The sequence below is a fragment of the Amphibalanus amphitrite genome, unplaced genomic scaffold (assembly GCF_019059575.1).
Source record: "Amphibalanus amphitrite isolate SeventyFive unplaced genomic scaffold, NRLGWU_Aamphi_draft 000220F_arrow, whole genome shotgun sequence".
In the NCBI taxonomy this organism is placed as follows: Eukaryota; Metazoa; Arthropoda; class Thecostraca; order Balanomorpha; family Balanidae; genus Amphibalanus; species Amphibalanus amphitrite.
The window spans coordinates 23,150-41,795 of NW_024881715.1; the positions used below are offsets into that span (position 1 = coordinate 23,150).

The window sequence follows — 18,646 nt, forward strand, 5'->3', positions numbered from 1 at the left end:
ATCGACCTTTGTGTTGTTATCGCTTGAAAATACCGAAGACATGCTAATGAATATATTTTATTTCCAAATGACGTAGATACCTCATCCTTAAAATACAGCGAAACACAACAGTGAATAGATTAAAACTCCTTACCTTTTCAGACTAACGATTATAACATTTCCTCGCGACCTCTATGACCTCAGTTGGTATGAAGCGTTGATTACGCACACTGACGAGATAAATGAACGGTTTGCACCAACACCGCTACACCGCCCATGAGTTACATCCCGGGTCACCAATACGTCACAGACTCGCGTTCATTGGTCCACGGCCGTCACGTGACCAGCGTTTGATCACGCTGATTGGCTATCGCCGCTGGTGACGTCGATGAGGATCCACAGCTCAAGCGGCGGCCGCCAGCAGCTCCTTCAGCTCGTCAGCTCGCTTCGGGGTGTTGTGCTTCAGGAGGGCGTCTCGAATCTGGGCGCCGAAGTCCTCACACACCATGCTCCAGTTCTTCACGATGCGAGCCTGAAACGGAAGCAAAACACCATCAAAATGTGCCCAGCATAAGCTGGCTGGCGACTGCATGTCGGAGTATAAAAAAGTAACGAACTAAAAAGGCACATTCAGCGAAAAATTCGAACGCACCTGCTCTTCGAACGCACCTGCTCTTCACGGTAATGACCGAACGAAATCCCAAGCTCTGTGAGTTGTGACTCAAAAAACAAAACTTCACCGTCTATTTCCCCTCACTAACCTGAATGAAGGCCTGCGTGTCCTTGGCGTGTCCTCCGATGTTATCCGCCAGCCGCGCGCGCTCCTCGGCATTGAGTGTCTTCTCCCAGAAGGCACGCACCTGACTCAGGTCTGAGTCGAACTCATCGAAACGGTCGGCATCCCCGGCCACCTTAGGTCGGGTGGCCACCTGCTTGGCGCGGGGACATTCCTGAGGTCCGCTGAGGAACGGGTAGCGATGTCAGTGGGGAAGTCAGGCTGAAATCAGGTGAGAAGTCGACTCATAGGGAGCCATACATAGACCGGAGGTATACAGAGGTCTATGATAGAATGTAAATACTCAGCCGAGATTGGCGGGGGAAACGAATAACGCGCATTCAGAAGCGCATATTGTGGTAAGCTTGGATCTATTTATTAATCAAATGTGTCGCTTGATGCACTGAATTGTTTCGGAAGATCTACAGGCAGGTGCGGCACTCATTCCAGTTTACTGTAAGCAAGCTAAAAATGCGTCGAAGTGACACTGATCACGTCTGCTCGAAAAATGAATAGTGTTTCATTTACATTTTCCATGCCGTTATCCAAGGAACAATAGGCAACGGTCAAGTGGTAAAGCTTCTGTTGAACATCTGTCCCAGCTGTGACCGTTATACAAGTGCAGAGGCCCTCGGTTGAAGCGTTGCAATACGGGGCTGCATTTAGGCGGAAACTGGCCCAACTTTCCCAACCATCAGTTATTCCCCTGCGTCTACTGCTCAATTAAGCAGAAGAAAGGGGACCGATTGACGTTTATCTGACTTACAAATGTAGAAACTAATCCGGATTATCAGCTGGCTCACCTGAAGCTGTTGGGGAAGTAGTTGGGCGCGTCCGCCTGGTTTCCGTCGACGCACATCGGCCCATCTCGCTGGTAGTTCTTGACGCGGGCCCGGTACGGACAGTTGACTGGGATCTGGTTGTAGTTGGGGCCCAGACGGTGGCGGTGTGTGTCCGGGTACGAGAATAGGCGACCCTGTAAGACAGGCACAGGCGTTAGATGGTCTGAGTAGTGCTTTGTTGGTGATAACGGGCATAAGCATGGTTAGATAGCGATTTACTGGAGATAATATGATACACTTTAGTCCACCAATGTCATAAAATATATATCTAATTTTGTTTGAGCTTCTGGAGCGGGCTTTCCTCGCGTCCCTCTTCTTCCTCAATTCTCTCCCTCGCCCCGCTGTTTCTCCCTCTCTCACTATCCTTCTTTCTTCCCCTTTCTCTATCAATCTCTTCTACCTGATACCTCCCTATTCCCCCTTCCCTCTCCCCTCACCTGCAGCATTTTGTCGGGACTGGCCTCAATGCCGGGCGGCATGTTAGCCGGCGAGAACGCGATCTGCTCCACCTCGGCAAAGTAGTTCTTGGGGTTGCGGTCGAGCACCATCTTTCCGACGGGCAGGAGCGGGAACTGCGAGTGCGGCCAGATGCGCGTCAGGTCGAACGGGTTGAAGCCGCAGCTGTCCACCTGTTCGGGCGTCATCACCTGGATGGAGAGCGTCCACGAGGGGAAGTTGCCGTCCTCGATGGCGTCGTACAGGTCGCGGATGCTGTAGTCGGGGTCGCTGCCGGCCAGCTCGTTGGCCTTCTCGACGGGAAGGTTCTTGATACCCTGGTCAGTCTGGGGAACAAAGAAAAGCGGCGTTAAAAAGTGACTGGTATTCGAGTCTCTTCTCTGGTTACCTTACGAATTTGATAAGCGGAGGAACTCGTAAACCGTTTCAAAAGATACATGTGAAAAGATACACAAACTTCTAAAGCAAGCTACCTGAATGAGTTTTTAGGCATCACTATTTGTTTTTGATGATAACTATAAGTACAGTTGTAGTTGGAAAATTTACTTCGCAACGAGGTTAGGTACCTGGCGGGCACCTGGGCCCGTCATAATCAACCGTACAACTATTTACTTTTCATCACATGCCTGATTCAGCACTGGCTCACCTTGTAGTGGAACTTGACCCAGTACTCGTTGCCCTCCTTGTTGACCAGTTTGAAGGTGTGTGATCCGTATCCGTTCATGTGCCGGTAACCGTCAGGGATGCCGCGGTCCGAGAACAGGAACGATACCTGGTGCATCGTCTCCGGCCGCAGCGTGATGAAGTCCCAGAACATGTCGGCGTCCTGACAAAAAGAGAGGCCGCTGCGTTAGATTACTGCTGCGTTGGGCACTGATTATGCCGTTCTTGGTTGGGAACTCTACGTAAAAAGATTAACGTTTACCGTTAGTTGGATACCTACGTTGGACATTTGAAATTGACATTGAACATTGGACATTTGCAGTTTGCAGTTTGCAGTTTGCACGAGTAACTACGATTAATAAATGTTCGGATGGATTTACGGATTTACTTACGCAATGATATCGTGGACAAATAAGGATATCACGTTTGAACAGGTTGTATTGTGAATTTGTGTACGCGGTGCGCATAAGCATCTCAGTTACCATTGGCACGTCCTAGCTCTTTCGAGTACGTCACTAAAAAAGCAAATAAACGCAACCGTACCTTCAGGTGCGTGGCCGGGTTCCTCTTCTGAGTGTGGATGAAGCTGGGGAACATGATGGGGTCGTTGATGAAGAAGATGGGCGTGTTGTTTCCGACCAGGTCCCAGTTGCCCTCCTCGGTGTAGATTTTGACGGCGAAGCCGCGCGGGTCCCGCACGGTGTCGGCAGAGCCGCTCTCGCCTCCGACCGTCGAGAAACGGATGGCCAGGGGCGTCTTCTTGCCGACCTCGGAGAACACGGAGGCGCAGCTGTACTGGGTGATGTCGTGCGTGATCTCCAGGTAGCCGAAGGCGCCTGACGGAAACGAGACGAATGAATGAAATGAAGGCATAACTATGCTCGTATGAATGACGCTATGAATGACAGCCTGAATGAAAGGAGAAGTGCGTGTTACACTGGGTAATTGGGTATAAATATAAATGGAGCGCTGTAATAATGGGGTGGTGGTGAGAAGAGCAATGTTTGTGAAATGATTTGTGAAGATCAATAATTTATCGACTAGAAACTGAAAGTAGGTATATTCAATTCGATGTAACTTCAATCTAACAACGGCAAAGTCTCTATTTTAATCGATTGCCTACAACTGTGCTTAGTAATAAAGGGCGTTAGGTTAACCCGCGCCCTGATGGGGGGGGGCCATTTTGGCCCCCCCCTGTGGTTTTTCTTAAATAGCGAGAAAACGGCGGCGCGCAGCGCCGCCAAATTTTGGGTACCTTACCGGACATCAATTTGACACCTTCACACAAAATTTCAAATCACAGGTCACCTCAGGTCAGGAGTTATTGAGGTCAAACTGAGGTCATGTTCGAGTAAAAATGAGCAAAAAACATGACATCTTGAAACGCTCACCAATTCTACAGTTAACAAGCAATTTTAAAGTTCTTTACGTGGTTGTGTAGAGAAAAGACGGGGCTACAAAACTGCTATCTCGGATTTTCGAAATTTTTGGATTTTGACCCCCAAAAATAAAAAAAAATTGATTTTTTTAGAAAAACTCAAAAAATTTCCAAAAAATTTTCGAATTTCGAAAAAACCGGAATATATGTGATAGACCCTGCGCTCTTCGATATACATACCAAATTTTAGATCGATACCTCTTTTTTTGGCTAAGTTATAGCGAAAAAACTGTTAAAAATTGATGACGTCAAATTTTTGAACTCAATTTTTAGCAATTCTAGACCTCGTAGCGCAAAACGGAGACCACCATTGAACTCCCCGTGACGAGCTGCATCGAATCGATACCCATTTTATGCAAAAATATCAACTTTGAAATTTGACCTAATTTGACCTGACCTTGACCTGACCTTGACCTGACCTTGACCAAAACGTGACCTAAGCTGGCCCTAAAGTCTGTCTGACCCACATAATCGCATTTGTCATGTAAAATGGACCATAAAACATGTATCACACGACACTTTCATATTGTGACCCCCCAGTGACCTGACCTCTGTGACCTGACCTGGTATCAGTGACCTCGAATAGCAAAATATGTGTTTGAAGAACATTTCCCCATCGATGATTTTCAATGAAATGCATTTTACACGATTTTACAACGCATTTTTTTAAATGCCTGTAAACGGTGAAAATTCGACCTTTGACCTGACCTGTGACGTCATCGATTTGACCGAGGTCAATGAAATTGGGTCACAAGGTAGTTCCCCGTTGGGGCTATCCAACACCGTTTACCGCTTGTCGCTATGTTGCGTGGTTCTCGAGATCTGAGGGGGGGCCAAAATGGCCCCCCCCCCCCCCATCAGACCGCGTTGCTCGGCAGACCCCATCTGGGCGCGGGTTAACAAGTGGACAGTGCAAGTACATACATTCAAGGTCTCAGCCAACACAGTCAATCGATTGAAAGTGTCGGCAAACTCATTTGTCAGTCAGGTTTGTTGGCTATAGGCAAACAGCACACTTCACACATTGGCGTCGCGCCAACGAGTCTGAGACAAAACTTAACCACTTCGACACTTTACACATTTACGCTTCGAAACAATACCGGAACTTTCTGTACTACGTCTTTCGCGGTAAATTTGATGATGTTTGTCTAGATCAAGTATCTTCTCTGCCTCAAAATTTTGTAGACAAGAGATCATTTACTACATTTTTGGGCTATGCTTCTGATTCGATGACTAAAAGATTTTACTTTCGCTCCTTTTATTGAAGTAAGGACTTTGTATAGGCAGAAGTAGGTATAAAGAAACAATATTAATATTCCCTTGCAAATTATCTAATAACAACAAATTTTAAATTTTGTAAAATTTTAACAAAATTTTAATTGTTCCCCGACCACCCCCATCGCGCTCACCTGCCCCCTTGGCGTGCACCACTCGCTCGGGGATTCGCTCGCGGTCAAAGTGCGCCATCTCGTCGATGAAGGCCACATCCTGCAGCAGAAGCGGTCCACGCTGACCGATACTGACCGAGGCGGTCTTCTTTCCCACCGGCTGGCCGTGGCCCGTGGTGATGATTGTGCTGCCCTCCTGCAAGAGACGGCAGAGGAGCAGGTCAGCCAGAGGGTCCACGTCTGTTTGTTTGTTTATTTGTTAGTTTGTTTGCAGCGGAAATGTCGAGCGGAGGCACTCGAGTCGTATGTCACTTGTGGCATGTGCACCGCAGGCAGCGAGGGTAAACACTAAACATTGGCTGACAGCCTGGCAGGTCGACGCAATAAGAAACGCATTGCATAACAGCATACATTCCTAATTCCTATGGAGCGTGGCATCACTTAAGACACGTGCGAATTGAGTATTCCTACGCAGTTGAACTCGGTTGAAGGCGAAGCCATGCTAATGTAGACAGCCATGCTAGCAAGGCTGAATGGGGGTTATTCCCGCCGTCGTTTTTGCAAGTCAGAATACCAGTGAGTATTGCGGTTGTGCGTCACACTTATAGCATAATCGATAAATAGGGTGAGATGATCGAATGATGAAGATCAGTCATGATGAGTTGAATATCGAGATTACTTTCTCTGGTTTATTTTACTATCTTCCCGCATATAAGACAGTTTTCTAGTGTTTTTTTTTATAATCAGAGCACGGCTTAGCAACAATACGTTAGACAGCCATCGCTCGCCTCAGCCGTCAGCTGACGGAAGGTCTGTGACTGACTCCAGTGCTGCAGTTCCTGCTCTTCTGACGTCAGAGTGACGTCACCCACGGCGTGATCGGAAGATAGGGAATTCCGACCGCAAACGGGGGGGGGGGGGCAACCGTCCGGCCGACCACGCGTGCCTCGCTTTTCCAGCGGACTGTCGGATAAGGCCTAGCATCCCGAACGAGACCGATATATCTACCTATACCGTACATCGTGTGGATATATGCTGTTAATTCAGGTGATGCAAAGTGTACTTACATCCTCTTTCGTTGTAAGCGCAAAATGTGAAGCCTGCATGAAACGTGCAGTTTTTCGTTTACAACAACAATTATAATTTCGTCAATGCTAGACGTTTGTGCATCTGGAACAGCAAACTGATCATGCAGTTTGATCCTCCTTATTCTTGTTAAATGTTTACGATTATATAAAGGTACACATCACTGCACAATTCAAAGATCAGTAGCTGTCGGCCCCGTTCCAATTTTCTTTATGGGTACACGTTCAATTTCGATGTTGGCGTATATGTAAAATATGTTGAATTTCAATGTCGAATATGAACAAATACAAACTAAAATAACATTGCCTACTTTCACAGCCGCAAAAAAATGTGTTAGGAAAAAACAAATCAAGGGCAATTATACGTAATTAATAACTACGCTTGCTACTTACATAGCTATAAATACGCCCGGGTTTCAAGACCAACAATTGACGAGCACGACAATACCGACATATGCAGCCCTAAATATGGGGTTTGTGTACGGACAAAGGTGACTCAACCAGGAAAACGACAAGGAAGATTCATACATATAGCTCTTCGGGAGTTTCCTTGCGCCTTGACTACATTCTCAACCCGATTTGTGGTGTGCAGAGACAAATGAGAGGTAAGTTGAACGCCTGCTCGGCGCGCTCGCGCAAGCACGCACCCACATTCACTGCAGGACTGAACTGGTGTATGCTTGTCACTTGTTGTCAATAGTCAAAGCTGTTCGCTTTGAAAAGACTATGTCTTTACAGAACTTACGAGAAAGATAATTGAGTTGCGGTTTATTTACCATATAAATCAATGCAAGGTAAAATTCGGCCAAATCGAATATCATAAGACACGCATTTATCTATTGGTTAAAGGGACCCTCCCACCTTAACATTAGTTTTGAGTTGAGATAGCCAAGTTTGCGGCCAGGCTCAGAAACCACCATTTATCCTGGTCGCAACCCCCGCAGCTTTATGGTGTTCAAGAAATTTCTTCCCTTTACTTGCAGGGTGGGACCAGCGTGGTCCCTATCTCTTAACCATTACGGGAATCTGATGACGTCATCAGGCTTTCGAACGTCCGTTAAATGTTTGACTAAAACGTTTTGTAGCACGCGGTGGTATATGCTGCTTTGCGCGCAACAAATGCCGCACTTTCAAATAAAGTCGCTAGGAACAGCGGAGATCCCAAAAAGTAAACAAAAGTAAAAGTCTAATATCTTGAAAACCGGTGAATATTTTTCGATGAAATTTGGTAGATATTCGTTTTTGCTCTTTCTGAACCGAGCGACATCACTTTCATGCCAATTCATTAACTTTTTTGAAGGTGGGATGGTCCCACAGGGGAGCAATGCCGCTTCAACCCTATTGGCCGTAGTGTCTAACGGTGGCGGCCATATTGCGCAGACCAGAAACCGGCTGCCGCCTGTGTTGAGGAATAGGGAATTCGGGACCTCGATTTACGTTTGCGGCCGCCGTATCCGTTACGTTCAAGTTACGTAGATACGGAAACCGGCATCTTACGCAGAATTGAGTGGGGAACACGATCGTATCTTCAGAATTCCTCAAATTTACTCGCCTAACCTACATTTGCCCCGGCCGAGGAGGTTGATTGAACCCACCTCGCTAATGCACCGCTAATTAAACTAGAATTAAGCGGTAAAGTGGTCGTATGCGGCAAAGTATAATGCAGAGTGACTGGTAGGAACCCGCTGTAAGGGTCTCAGGTCAACCGGTGACCTCTGAGGTCAGGTCAAGTGATCTAAGGCACGGGTTCGGTTTTTGGTAAATAACTTCGCCAAAAATGGCCGTAGAGCCGCGATTTTGGCATCATCGTGTTCAGCTAGCTCAGGCGCATCGAGTGATATACTTTTTGTTCGGGTCAGGTCAACTTAGGGTGTTGACCTCAGGTCAAGGTCAGGTCAGCACCCCCAGGTCACGAAGTTGGTCGAAAGAGGTCATGTCGCATATCATTCGATTCGGCAGGTCTTCCTGAGTCCATTGGTGGCTTTCCCAACTCTCTAGCTCAATTTGATCGGGAGTTATTGAAGAAAAATGGTGACCCTTGTGACGTCACAAATGACGTCACGCAAGGGCAACAATGCAAATATGAAGCATAGAACCTTGCAAAGAGTGCATGAAATCATGATTTTATATGCTTGAGATAGTTTCAGATCATTCTCGGCGCCAAAATTACAATTTTCATATTTCCCCATTGACTTATAAGGGTTTAACGTATTAGTTCCTTATCGCTGATAATTTTTTAGGATTTCATCTTGTTCTCCACTCAATTCTGCGTAAGATGCCGGGTTCCGTGTCCACATAGCTTGAGCGTAACGGATGCAGCGACAGCAAACGTAAATCGAGGTCCCGAATTCCCTATTCCCCAGCACAGGCGGCGGCCGCTTTCTGGTCTGCGCAACATGGCGACACCGTTGGACACCATTTGGCGGCCGATGCGCATTCCACATTATAGAGTTCAGTGGATGGTCCCTTTAACAATTGAACATATTTGGTGGAGTGGTGCGCTGAGCATTGTTAGAAGGAAAAAAGTTATCATTGAGATATAATAGCCTTTGCTCATATTAAGTTCCGAATGGTAAATGAAACGCAAAATTCTTTGAAAAATACCTATATTTCGTCCATGGGACTTCTTCAGGGTCACCATGGACGAAATGGACGAAATATAGGTATTTTTCAAAGAATTTTGCATTTCATTTACCATTCGGAACTTAATACGAGCAAAGGCTATTATATCTCAATGATTAACAATTGAGGATAACTTCCATAAAAATGAATTTCTCATGATTATCTACTATTTTATCTACAACCGTAAAATATCGCACTAAAGCTTTGAAGTTATCCTCACTTCTCTCCTAATTTGTCGGCGTAGGGTAGACCGGGGCAAGTCGCCCCGCCGAGGTAAAACGCCTCACCGATGTTTTTCGGAACTGGCAAGGTTCTGGGTGTCTCAGCACGTGACGTTTATTGAATCCTCCGTGTCAACCAAGGCTATGTAAAACCATGTCAACAAATGCCGCAACTATTCTGCTGCAATATTCCGACACATCTCCCCCTTTTTACTGAGACACATCTTTCTACGCAAACGACACCGGCTCTGAACTAAACATCGGCACAACACAGCGGCCCTCTACAGATCCAAACGCGTGGGGGCCACCGAGGCGCGTCCCGATCGTGTCAGGATTGGGCGCGCGGGCTGACGCGACGGGGGCGGAGCTGGCTTTGTGGCCCGCGGCGACGGCTGCTCGGGCGACCTCTGGATCCGCGGGGTCTGCGGCCGCTCGTCTTCCGTTCCCCCTGTGGCCGCTGGAGTCTGAGTCATGTGACCGTCTCCGTTATGGGCGAGCGGTCGGCGGGTGTCCGGCACGTACGGAACGTCGACTGGCTGCAGGTGTCGGCGGTTACGCACATGATACGTCCGCTCACCGGCTCGACCGATGATCTGCTGGGGATCGGTCCAGCAGCGCTCTCCTGGTAGGCGGGTGAGGACGACATCACCGGGCCGAAGAGCAGGCAGCGGCCTGACTCCATGCCTCCTGTTGAAGTCAGCAGTGCTCTTGCGCTTGGCTTCGTCCGCCCGGCGAGCGATGTGAGCCATGTCTGGCCAGCGTGGCGCGAGATGGGCCTTAGTCGTCGGTAGTCGCGATCGAAGCTGGCGGCCCATGATCAGCTGGGACGGCGTGCATCCTGTGACGTCGAGCGGCGTTGACCGGTACGTCAGAAGCGCGAGATACGGGTCTGGCTGAGCCATGATTCTCTTCGCCGTCTGGACGCCTCGCTCAGCCGCGCCGTTTCCCTGGGGGCAGTACGGGTCAGACAGAGTGTGGAGGAACCCGTAGTGCCGCGCGAAGTCAGCAAACTCGGCACTAGTGAATTGAGGTCCACCGTCTGACCGTACTTCCTCGGGGATGCCCCATCTGGCGAACAGCGACTTCATGTGGTTGATCACCTGCGCGCTGGTGGTACTTCTGAGGTGTTCAATCTCTATCCACCGGCTGAAATAATCCACGACGATCAGATACATCTGTGAGCCATATTGACAGAGATCCGCGCCTATCTTCATCCACGGACGCTCTGGCAGTCCCCTGGAGACCATGGGTTCTGCGTGCTGGGCTCGACGGTTCGTTTGACAGAATCTACATGATTCTATCCAACTCTTGAGGTCAGGACTCAAGCGAGGCCACCACACCGAGGCGTGCGCTCGCTCGCGGGACTTTGAGAGACTCGTGTGCCCGTCATCATGGATCCGTTGCAGCATTTGGGCTCTCAACGACTCTGGAATCACTATTCTGCCATCGAACATCAGAAGAGACACGCCCAGGACACTGAGATGGCCTCTCACCTCGTAATACGGCGAGAGATCCTGCAGTTCCGCGAGGTTTTCTGGCCACCCATGTAGAGTGTAGTAGATCACTTGCTTGATCTCGGGGTCTTCCTGCTGCTTCGTCTGGATCAGCTGAAGCATATCTCCAGACGCTGGCAGGTGGGACGCCACGTAGTTGACGTGAGCATCGACGTCACGCTGCAGTTCGTCCGCCACTCCTCCAGGCGGGCCTTGCAGCGGATGGCGCGACAGGAGGTCTGCCACTACCAGCTTCCGACCTGGAACATAGACAGCGGTAGGGGCATACCTGGCGAACCTCATCAGTAGTCTCTGGCACCGCAGCGGTGCCAGCATCTTCTTGGCTTTCTTGAAAGCGTCTTCTTGTGCCGCATCCCATGTCCACGCGGCATCAGACTTCAGCAGTGCATTCAGCGGCTGCAGGACAGCTTGGGCGTTCGGCATGAATCTCGTCAGGTACGTTATCATACCCAGGACCTTCCTCAGTTCTGCGACGTCCGTCGGCGGGTTCAACTTCAGCACAGCTTCAACCTTCGCCGGACTGACCTTGATACCCTGGCCAGTGATCACGTGTCCCAGGAAGGTTACTTCTTGTTTCTGGAAGCTGCATTTCTCCTTGTTGAGCTTCAGTCCGCTCGCTTTGATCCGTTCTAGCATCGCTTTGAGTCTTTGGTCGTGTTCCTTCTCGTCCCTTCCGAAGACGAGGACGTCGTCCATCGAGCATATGACGCCCTCCAGCCCTGTCAGAAGTTCGGTCATCTTGCGCTGGTAGATTTCGGGGGCGAGCGTGATTCCCATCGGCAGCCTGTGGTACTTGTATCTGCCGAAAGGCGTGATGAAGGCCGTACATGCTTGCGCACTCTCGTTCAGTGGGATCTGGTAGAATCCCGATGCTGCGTCGAGCTTCGAGAAGATTCTGGCTCCAGCCAGCTTCCCTGTGAGCTCCTCAAACGTGGGTAGCGAGAACTTTTCTCTCTTGACGCTCTGGTTCAGTCGCTTGTAATTGACGCAGATCCTGACCTTCTTTTCGCCTGTACCCTCTTCTCTTTGCGGTTTTATCACTGGCACCATGGGTGCACACCAGTCCGTGGGTTCAGTTACTTTAGAGATCACTCCCTTTTCCTCCATTTCCGTCAGAGACTTTTTCACAGCTTCCATCAGTGGGATGGGCACCCGTCTGGCAGCGCTCACTGCATATGGCACTGCGTCTTCCTTCATCTTGAATGACACTGAGTCGGTGTTCCATGTCCCGAAGCCAAACAGGCTTTCATCTTCCACTGCTCCAACAAACTGAATCAGACGGAGCGTCTGGGCTGCGGAACGGCTCAGCAGATTTCCACAGCCTCGAGGGGTGTCTGGAAGCACATACACATCCATCAGGACAGTTGTGTTCTGTGATTTGCTGCGTGCTTCAGCTTGGAAGACACCGATCACTTCCAGTCTTCCAGCTGGCGTCATCAGCTTCTTCTCCGGGGCCTTCAGACTGGGCTTGGAGACCATCTTATCGAACGTTTCTTTGCTGATCAGACTCACATCAGCACCTGAGTCAACCTTGAATGGAATGACAGTTCCACACATCTCGAGGTAAGTCATCCAAGCCTCACCTGGCTTTTCCATGACCTCTCCCAGGAATATGCCAGTGTTCTCTTCTCCAACATCTGCATCTTCTTCAATCACTTCTCTGATCCTGCGTCCTCTGCTGCTCTGCTGGCCTCTTCCACGCTGTGGGTTCCGTGACCCTCTCGTCTCCTGCTGCTGTGGCTGTGGGGTTAAACAGGCTCGTGCAAAGTGATTGAGCATGCCACACTTGTTACAGCGCTTCCCATACGCTGGACAGCGTCCCTTGTCATGGCTGAATTTGCAGAACTTGCACTGGGGGTACTTTTGGCCATCATTTTTCTGCCCTTGGGCTTGTGACCCCCTCACAGCATTGACTGCGGCTTCAGCTGCCCGTCCTTGCCTCACATCAGAGTAGTTTCTAGCATAGTCCAGGACAGTCGCAAGAGTGACATCACTTTTGGTGAGGTGAAGGAGTTCGAGCTTTTCCGACAGGTCAGAGCTCGCTACGCCGAGAATGAACTGATCACGAACGCGCTCCTCTTTGGACCCAGCAAACTCACAATCGGCTGCCAGGACATGCAAAGCACGTGAGAACTCTTCCACAGACTCACCTGATGCTTGAACTCGTTTTGAGAATTGTTTTCGCAGCCTCAGAACGTTTTTACGGGGCTGGAAATAGTCATCAAATTTTCCAATCACAGTGTCAAAATCCTGTTCACTTTCCGCACTCAGGTTGAAGGTCGCCATAATATCTTCAGCTTCCGGGCCCATACAGTACTTCAGGGAGGCCACCTGAATAGCTCCTGTTTCATTTTCCAGTTTTGTGAGGAGTCTGAATGTCATATACATTTTTCTCCATCTGAACCAGCCTTTAGGGTCAAAGTCAAATCTCTCCGGCGGCGCGTACTGGGCCATGTTCCAACGCTTTTATCACAAGCGGTCAATATTCCAAGTCACGGCTGATCAAAATTCAAATTCAAAATCCACTAGAAATCCAAATCCACGTTCAAATCCAGGTCCCACGTGGTTTCGGCACCATGTCTCAGCACGTGACGTTTATTGAATCCTCCGTGTCAACCAAGGCTATGTAAAACCATGTCAACAAATGCCGCAACTATTCTGCTGCAATATTCCGACACACTGGGGAAACATCCTCTCTTCTATAAAACGTGCCCTATGTGATCATTATATGAACTGACTGGAAAGAAATTGTGATAACTCTTTAGGGAGATATAGCCAAAAATGTGTTTTTGGAGTGATTTTTAAGTTTTGTTGTCTGATTATGCATCATAGCGTTCTTTGATGGTCCATATCAGGCTAGCGACTTTAATGTATTTTGAACAACTATTGTTTAACGCTTATAATGCCGGGTCGGTTCGTGTTAAATTATGTCTTGCTGGAGCGCAAGGCGTTGTTCTCTGAACGAACTACGTGATGGGGTAAAACGCCCCAGTAGGTTGCAGGCAAAAAGCCCCATGGGGCGTTTTACCTCATGTGTTGTTCGGACTACCCACTTCCTAATGTTCGGTAGCTGGCAAACAGTAAGTTTCTATGCACTTATATGTATTTTTCTCGACAACTGGATGGCAAAGGAAGTATTTTGTTAACATTTGCATTGCAATTACTTATTATTTGGCCTTTTGAGGCAGGTGAAAAGGCTGCTCATACAATAGCGTCATAGCTGAACACCTGATAGGATGGAATGTGGCAACTTCAGTGCCGTGCCTACAGAGGTCTAACGGACCTCTCATGTAAGATTTAGCCAACAACCATGTTTTATATTTAATCTAGATTATGGGGCTTCTTGCCCCAGGCCGTGGGGCGTTTTGCCCTGGGGCTGGGGCAAAACGCCCCATTTGCAGTTGCTTCACAAATCATTTCCTAGCCATGGGAGTCCGATCATAAGTGAAATAATCTGAGGGATGGAATTTTAAGTAAAATGTCCAAAGAACGCATTGAGCACAAATTTAGCCTTCCAGGTCATGTGGGACAAAAGTTATGTAGCAAAACAAATTATCTGGGGCGTCTTGCCCCAGGCTACCCTATGTTTACCTCTCTACTTTGCCTACACCCCAGGGGCACCCTTGGCCCCTGGCCGTGGGGCGAGGTGGAGTGAAGCCCATGCGACAGTCTTGCTCAATGCTCATTGTATCACGTGACACAGCACAGCGCGACACTACTCGCGGTATTAACTGAGAAGCGCGAGTCACTTCTCAAAACCATTACAAGGCTCGTCGGATCCCACTCAATCGCTATGTCACGTCGCCAGGTCAGGTCAGGGCGGGCCCCAAACCACTAAGGTGGGTGACCATGACCCGTGCCCCAGTGCCGCAGCAGTCAGCAGAGTTTGAATCGGGTCAGCTGATGGGCTTCAAGTGAAGTAGTGTGGTGCAGAGGCGACAAATCGGTGAATAAATGGTCACTGTGGCATCACCGACTGTGAAAGCAGAGAACGGAACAGACGGAGAGACCTCAACTGAAGTGCAACTCTCTGGATTCATGATCCTGTCGTCGTAACAAAATGGTTCCATTGGTGCACCTCTCGACGGGCCCCCGTGCAGCGCAGCACCCCTCCCCCTCCCTCTCCCCTCTCTCTTCCTCCCTCCCTCTCGCGGTCACCAACCCGGTGGCCGCGAAAGCTCCCGCTCCGTGACCTTGGCAGACTGCTGTGACTGCAACGACGCCATGCAACAGCTCTGCAACGCGGCGCTCCGTCCATGGGACCGGGTATGCAGCGCTGTAGCGGCAAGAGCGGCACAGTACGGGAGGTTTGCGGTCATAAAGGGTCTATGGAAGGTTTTATGACACAGTAGGCGTGAAATGGAATGTAAGGTGTAAAATAACTAGGCATATGGTTTCTCGTGCCATGGAGGAAGTAAATTACCTATTACCACTTAATATATGGTTATTGTCATTCATTGTTTACGTCACTATATTTCCACTTAGGTAAAAGTCATTAGCTTATGACCATTGCATTGAAGTAACGAAACTATGCTCATCGTTAGCACTCAACAAGAGCTGGCAAAATATTAAGTTAGACAATGCATTGCATTTCAACATTCTCCGCGTGGCAAATAAACCACAAGTTGGTACCACGCCTGAAAGTAACTAACTTAGTTAGATACATGTCATTTCGCAAGTTGCAATAATGACAAAACAGATTAACGGTTAATTGCCCACTTTTCGCGTCAACCACAAACCACGGACTGCACCTGGGAGCCGTGGTTTTCTTATTTAGCCCCCGGCTGTATTCTCATGGCTTTCCTGTTTTACGTAACACCCACACTCCACAGTCACACGCTGGACAGCATGCAGTACCGCAATTAAAACACAAACTGAACTGTTGCGCAGCATGAATGGAGCTAAGAACAGTGCGCACTTCTCGGCTTCCGCGGCAATTCACACCTCCTTTGAAAGTTCATAGCGCCGTAGTTGATTCTCAACAGCCCAGTCCATTTGCCATCTGCTGTAGCCTTTTCTCTGCTGATTTGCAGCGACCTGAGCTGACCCCTCACCGCCTCAGGCGCACACCGGTGTCTCTCCCTTTCACCGGTTAACGTCGTCCCCGGTCAAGCAGCTCCCAGTCCCTGATCATCCCCTGGTGGCCCAGGCTGAATGCCATGGGAGAGACACCGTTCTACGATGACGTGGCATTATCTGACCAGCAAGCCAGGAGGCAGCCGAGGCACCAGCGACGGTGGCAGTGCAGTGAAAGGCTCTCCGTGCCAGGGCCAGCGGGGAAAACGGCACGCCCACCGACGTCGGGTCACGGCATTCTACCGACAGCACGCCAACTTGCAAAAGGTTTGACAGACAGACAAACAACATCAAAAATACATAAGAAGCATCAAGGACAACATGAGAGCCAACTGTATCCCTTCAATATTATCAAATATTTGACATGCATGCTGATTCTGAACGGACGTGTCCCATGCACGCCGAAGCCACGAGCCATGACTTATCACATGCCAGTTGATTCGAATTACTCGTATAACACAAGGATATGGTTGAATCCAACGTTTGAAACGCTGTCATCGGATGCGCTGATAACCTTTACAATGGGTACCTGCAGGTGTTAGACCTTAAAATAACCGGATAGCCGTGAACAATGAACATTTCACGACTTAGCCCGCATTTTTCCTGTCCAGTCTCTGGAGGAACCGGTGCAGGGATTATCCAGCGTTCTGTGCCGTGTCAGACGCCACGGCTGCCAGACCGGCACGATCAACTTGGTGCTGGCGAGAGGTGTCTGTCAGACCAACATGGTACGGGGTAAACGGGAATGGCCGCACGACCAGTCCGTTATGTATGGGAATACATGCCTGTCCCACCAGTTTGGAACTGTGTCGTTGCCGTCTCCTCATTGTATGCGTGCATGTATGCATGTATTTTTGTAGATATGTATGCATGTATGTATTTATGTATGTATGTATGTATTGACATCAAAAGCCTTCCACATATAGCGTGGCGATTGCCGTCAGTGCACCAACTCGACAGGTCATCGGCCGAGAAAAACGGTCGAGCGTGCAGCTTATGACGTCACGGAAAGAAATCGGAGCCAATGCGACTGTTCAATTTACAAAGAATAAAGAAATTCGAGTGTGGGACCATAAAAAATCGGATAATGCTCTCGAACAGCCTTTTGGGCCACCCTAAACCACCAACGAAATGCATCAGACCATACGAGCCGCCCCTAACCACACATAGAAAAATATTTACTCCCCGAAGGATTTACAAACACCTTATTTCGGAAACTCCTTTTATGGGTGTTCATATACCACTAACTTTGGAGTATTCCATGACGAGGCAGAGTAACTAAAGTATCTCACTTGATGTACCAGAGTAAATGAAGGAGCCTGGGAGTTCTCCTACTCCTCATGCATAACTGTTTGGAGTATTGAAATCCGCACGCCGTTATAGACCATAAGAATGAGCGAAGCAGACCATCCCAGATAATCTCGAGAGGGTCCCATATCATTGGGAGAACACCTAAGACCATCGGGAAAGCATTCAAGGCCATCAGTGGACCATTCCAGACCAACACGAGACGATCGCAGATCATTGGGAGTACACATCAGACCATCAGCAGACCATTCCAGACCATCGGCGGACTATTCCGTAACACCATCAGACCATTTGACACCATCAGTGGGCCATTCTAGACCATCGGCAAACCCGGAGACCGTCGCAGTCTCCCGGCTCCGCTCCGGCCGTCACGGTGTGAAAAACACGGCCGTCACGAGGTGGGCCGGGTCGTGAGGTGGACCGGCGGCGGTGCGAACCACGCAGGAAGTCGACGACCGACGGTCAACGAACGGAATCATCGGGTGATGGAGCAGGTATAAGGAATCTTCATGGAAATCGGGCATGTTGGTAGTGCGTAAAAAATAGAGTTGAGACGATTAGGAAACAAATTGTTGCAAAAACTGCAATGATTCGGAAACGTTGAGACGTGCAAAAAGCCTAAAATCATCCAACCGATGGTTATTATGCTCTTCTCGCCATACTTCCTTCGCCTGTCTCTCGATCGATATTCCCTCTCCATGACACTCAACGTTCCCATCAGTTTTGCAGCAGCAGCACTGGTCGCTCTGGCCAGGACCCAATCTGCCTTCACCCGCTGATTAGGTGACAATAAACATCAGCTATTATCAGCAACCATGGACAGCGTCAGTGTCAGCAGCCAGCACGTACGGAGCAGATTGGCGACAAATAACGGTGGTCGGGGTATATCATAACTACATTTGGTCTAATGACACACGCAGTCGAGCACGTCATGGTAATGACATGTTACTGGCATTTTGTGCGATGGCTCGTCAGGTTTGTGGTTTCGCTTTTAAATCTCAGGAACGGTGCACGGTTTCTCCTACATGTCGGCTATCTATGTATCGCATTTTCATCCCTTTCTCATCTCTTTCTCGTCTATCTTATCTCACTCTTGCTTCCCTCTCTCCCTACCACCATCTACTTTATCTATCCCCAATCCGCTAATCTGCTGACTACTGCATCTCACCACGTTTTTCCAATACTGCACGTTTTTGTGCGTCTCTGACCATCAACCCTGTTACCGGAACAGCCCCAATGACATCGGTCGAATCGCTCCATCGCCGTTTCCTCTCTTGGC

At 49.0% G+C, this 18,646-nt stretch overlaps 1 protein-coding gene across 2 annotated transcripts in view; it reads right to left on the minus strand.

Moving 5' to 3' along the window:
* Positions 1-37: 37 nt before the first annotated feature.
* The window catches only part of LOC122385455 (catalase-like), a 37,796-nt gene continuing 19,187 nt past the window's right edge, over positions 38-18,646 (minus strand). For both annotated transcript variants that reach the window (XM_043373748.1, XM_043373749.1), the window contains exons 3-9: positions 5,563-5,737; positions 3,259-3,551; positions 2,699-2,878; positions 2,034-2,378; positions 1,558-1,730; positions 741-939; positions 38-511 (exon numbers count right to left, since the gene is read on the minus strand). In XM_043373748.1, coding sequence (XP_043229683.1) covers positions 383-511; positions 741-939; positions 1,558-1,730; positions 2,034-2,378; positions 2,699-2,878; positions 3,259-3,551; positions 5,563-5,737 — 1,494 coding nt within the window. In that variant the 3' untranslated portion in view covers positions 38-382. The remainder of the gene's footprint in view (positions 512-740; positions 940-1,557; positions 1,731-2,033; positions 2,379-2,698; positions 2,879-3,258; positions 3,552-5,562; positions 5,738-18,646) is intronic.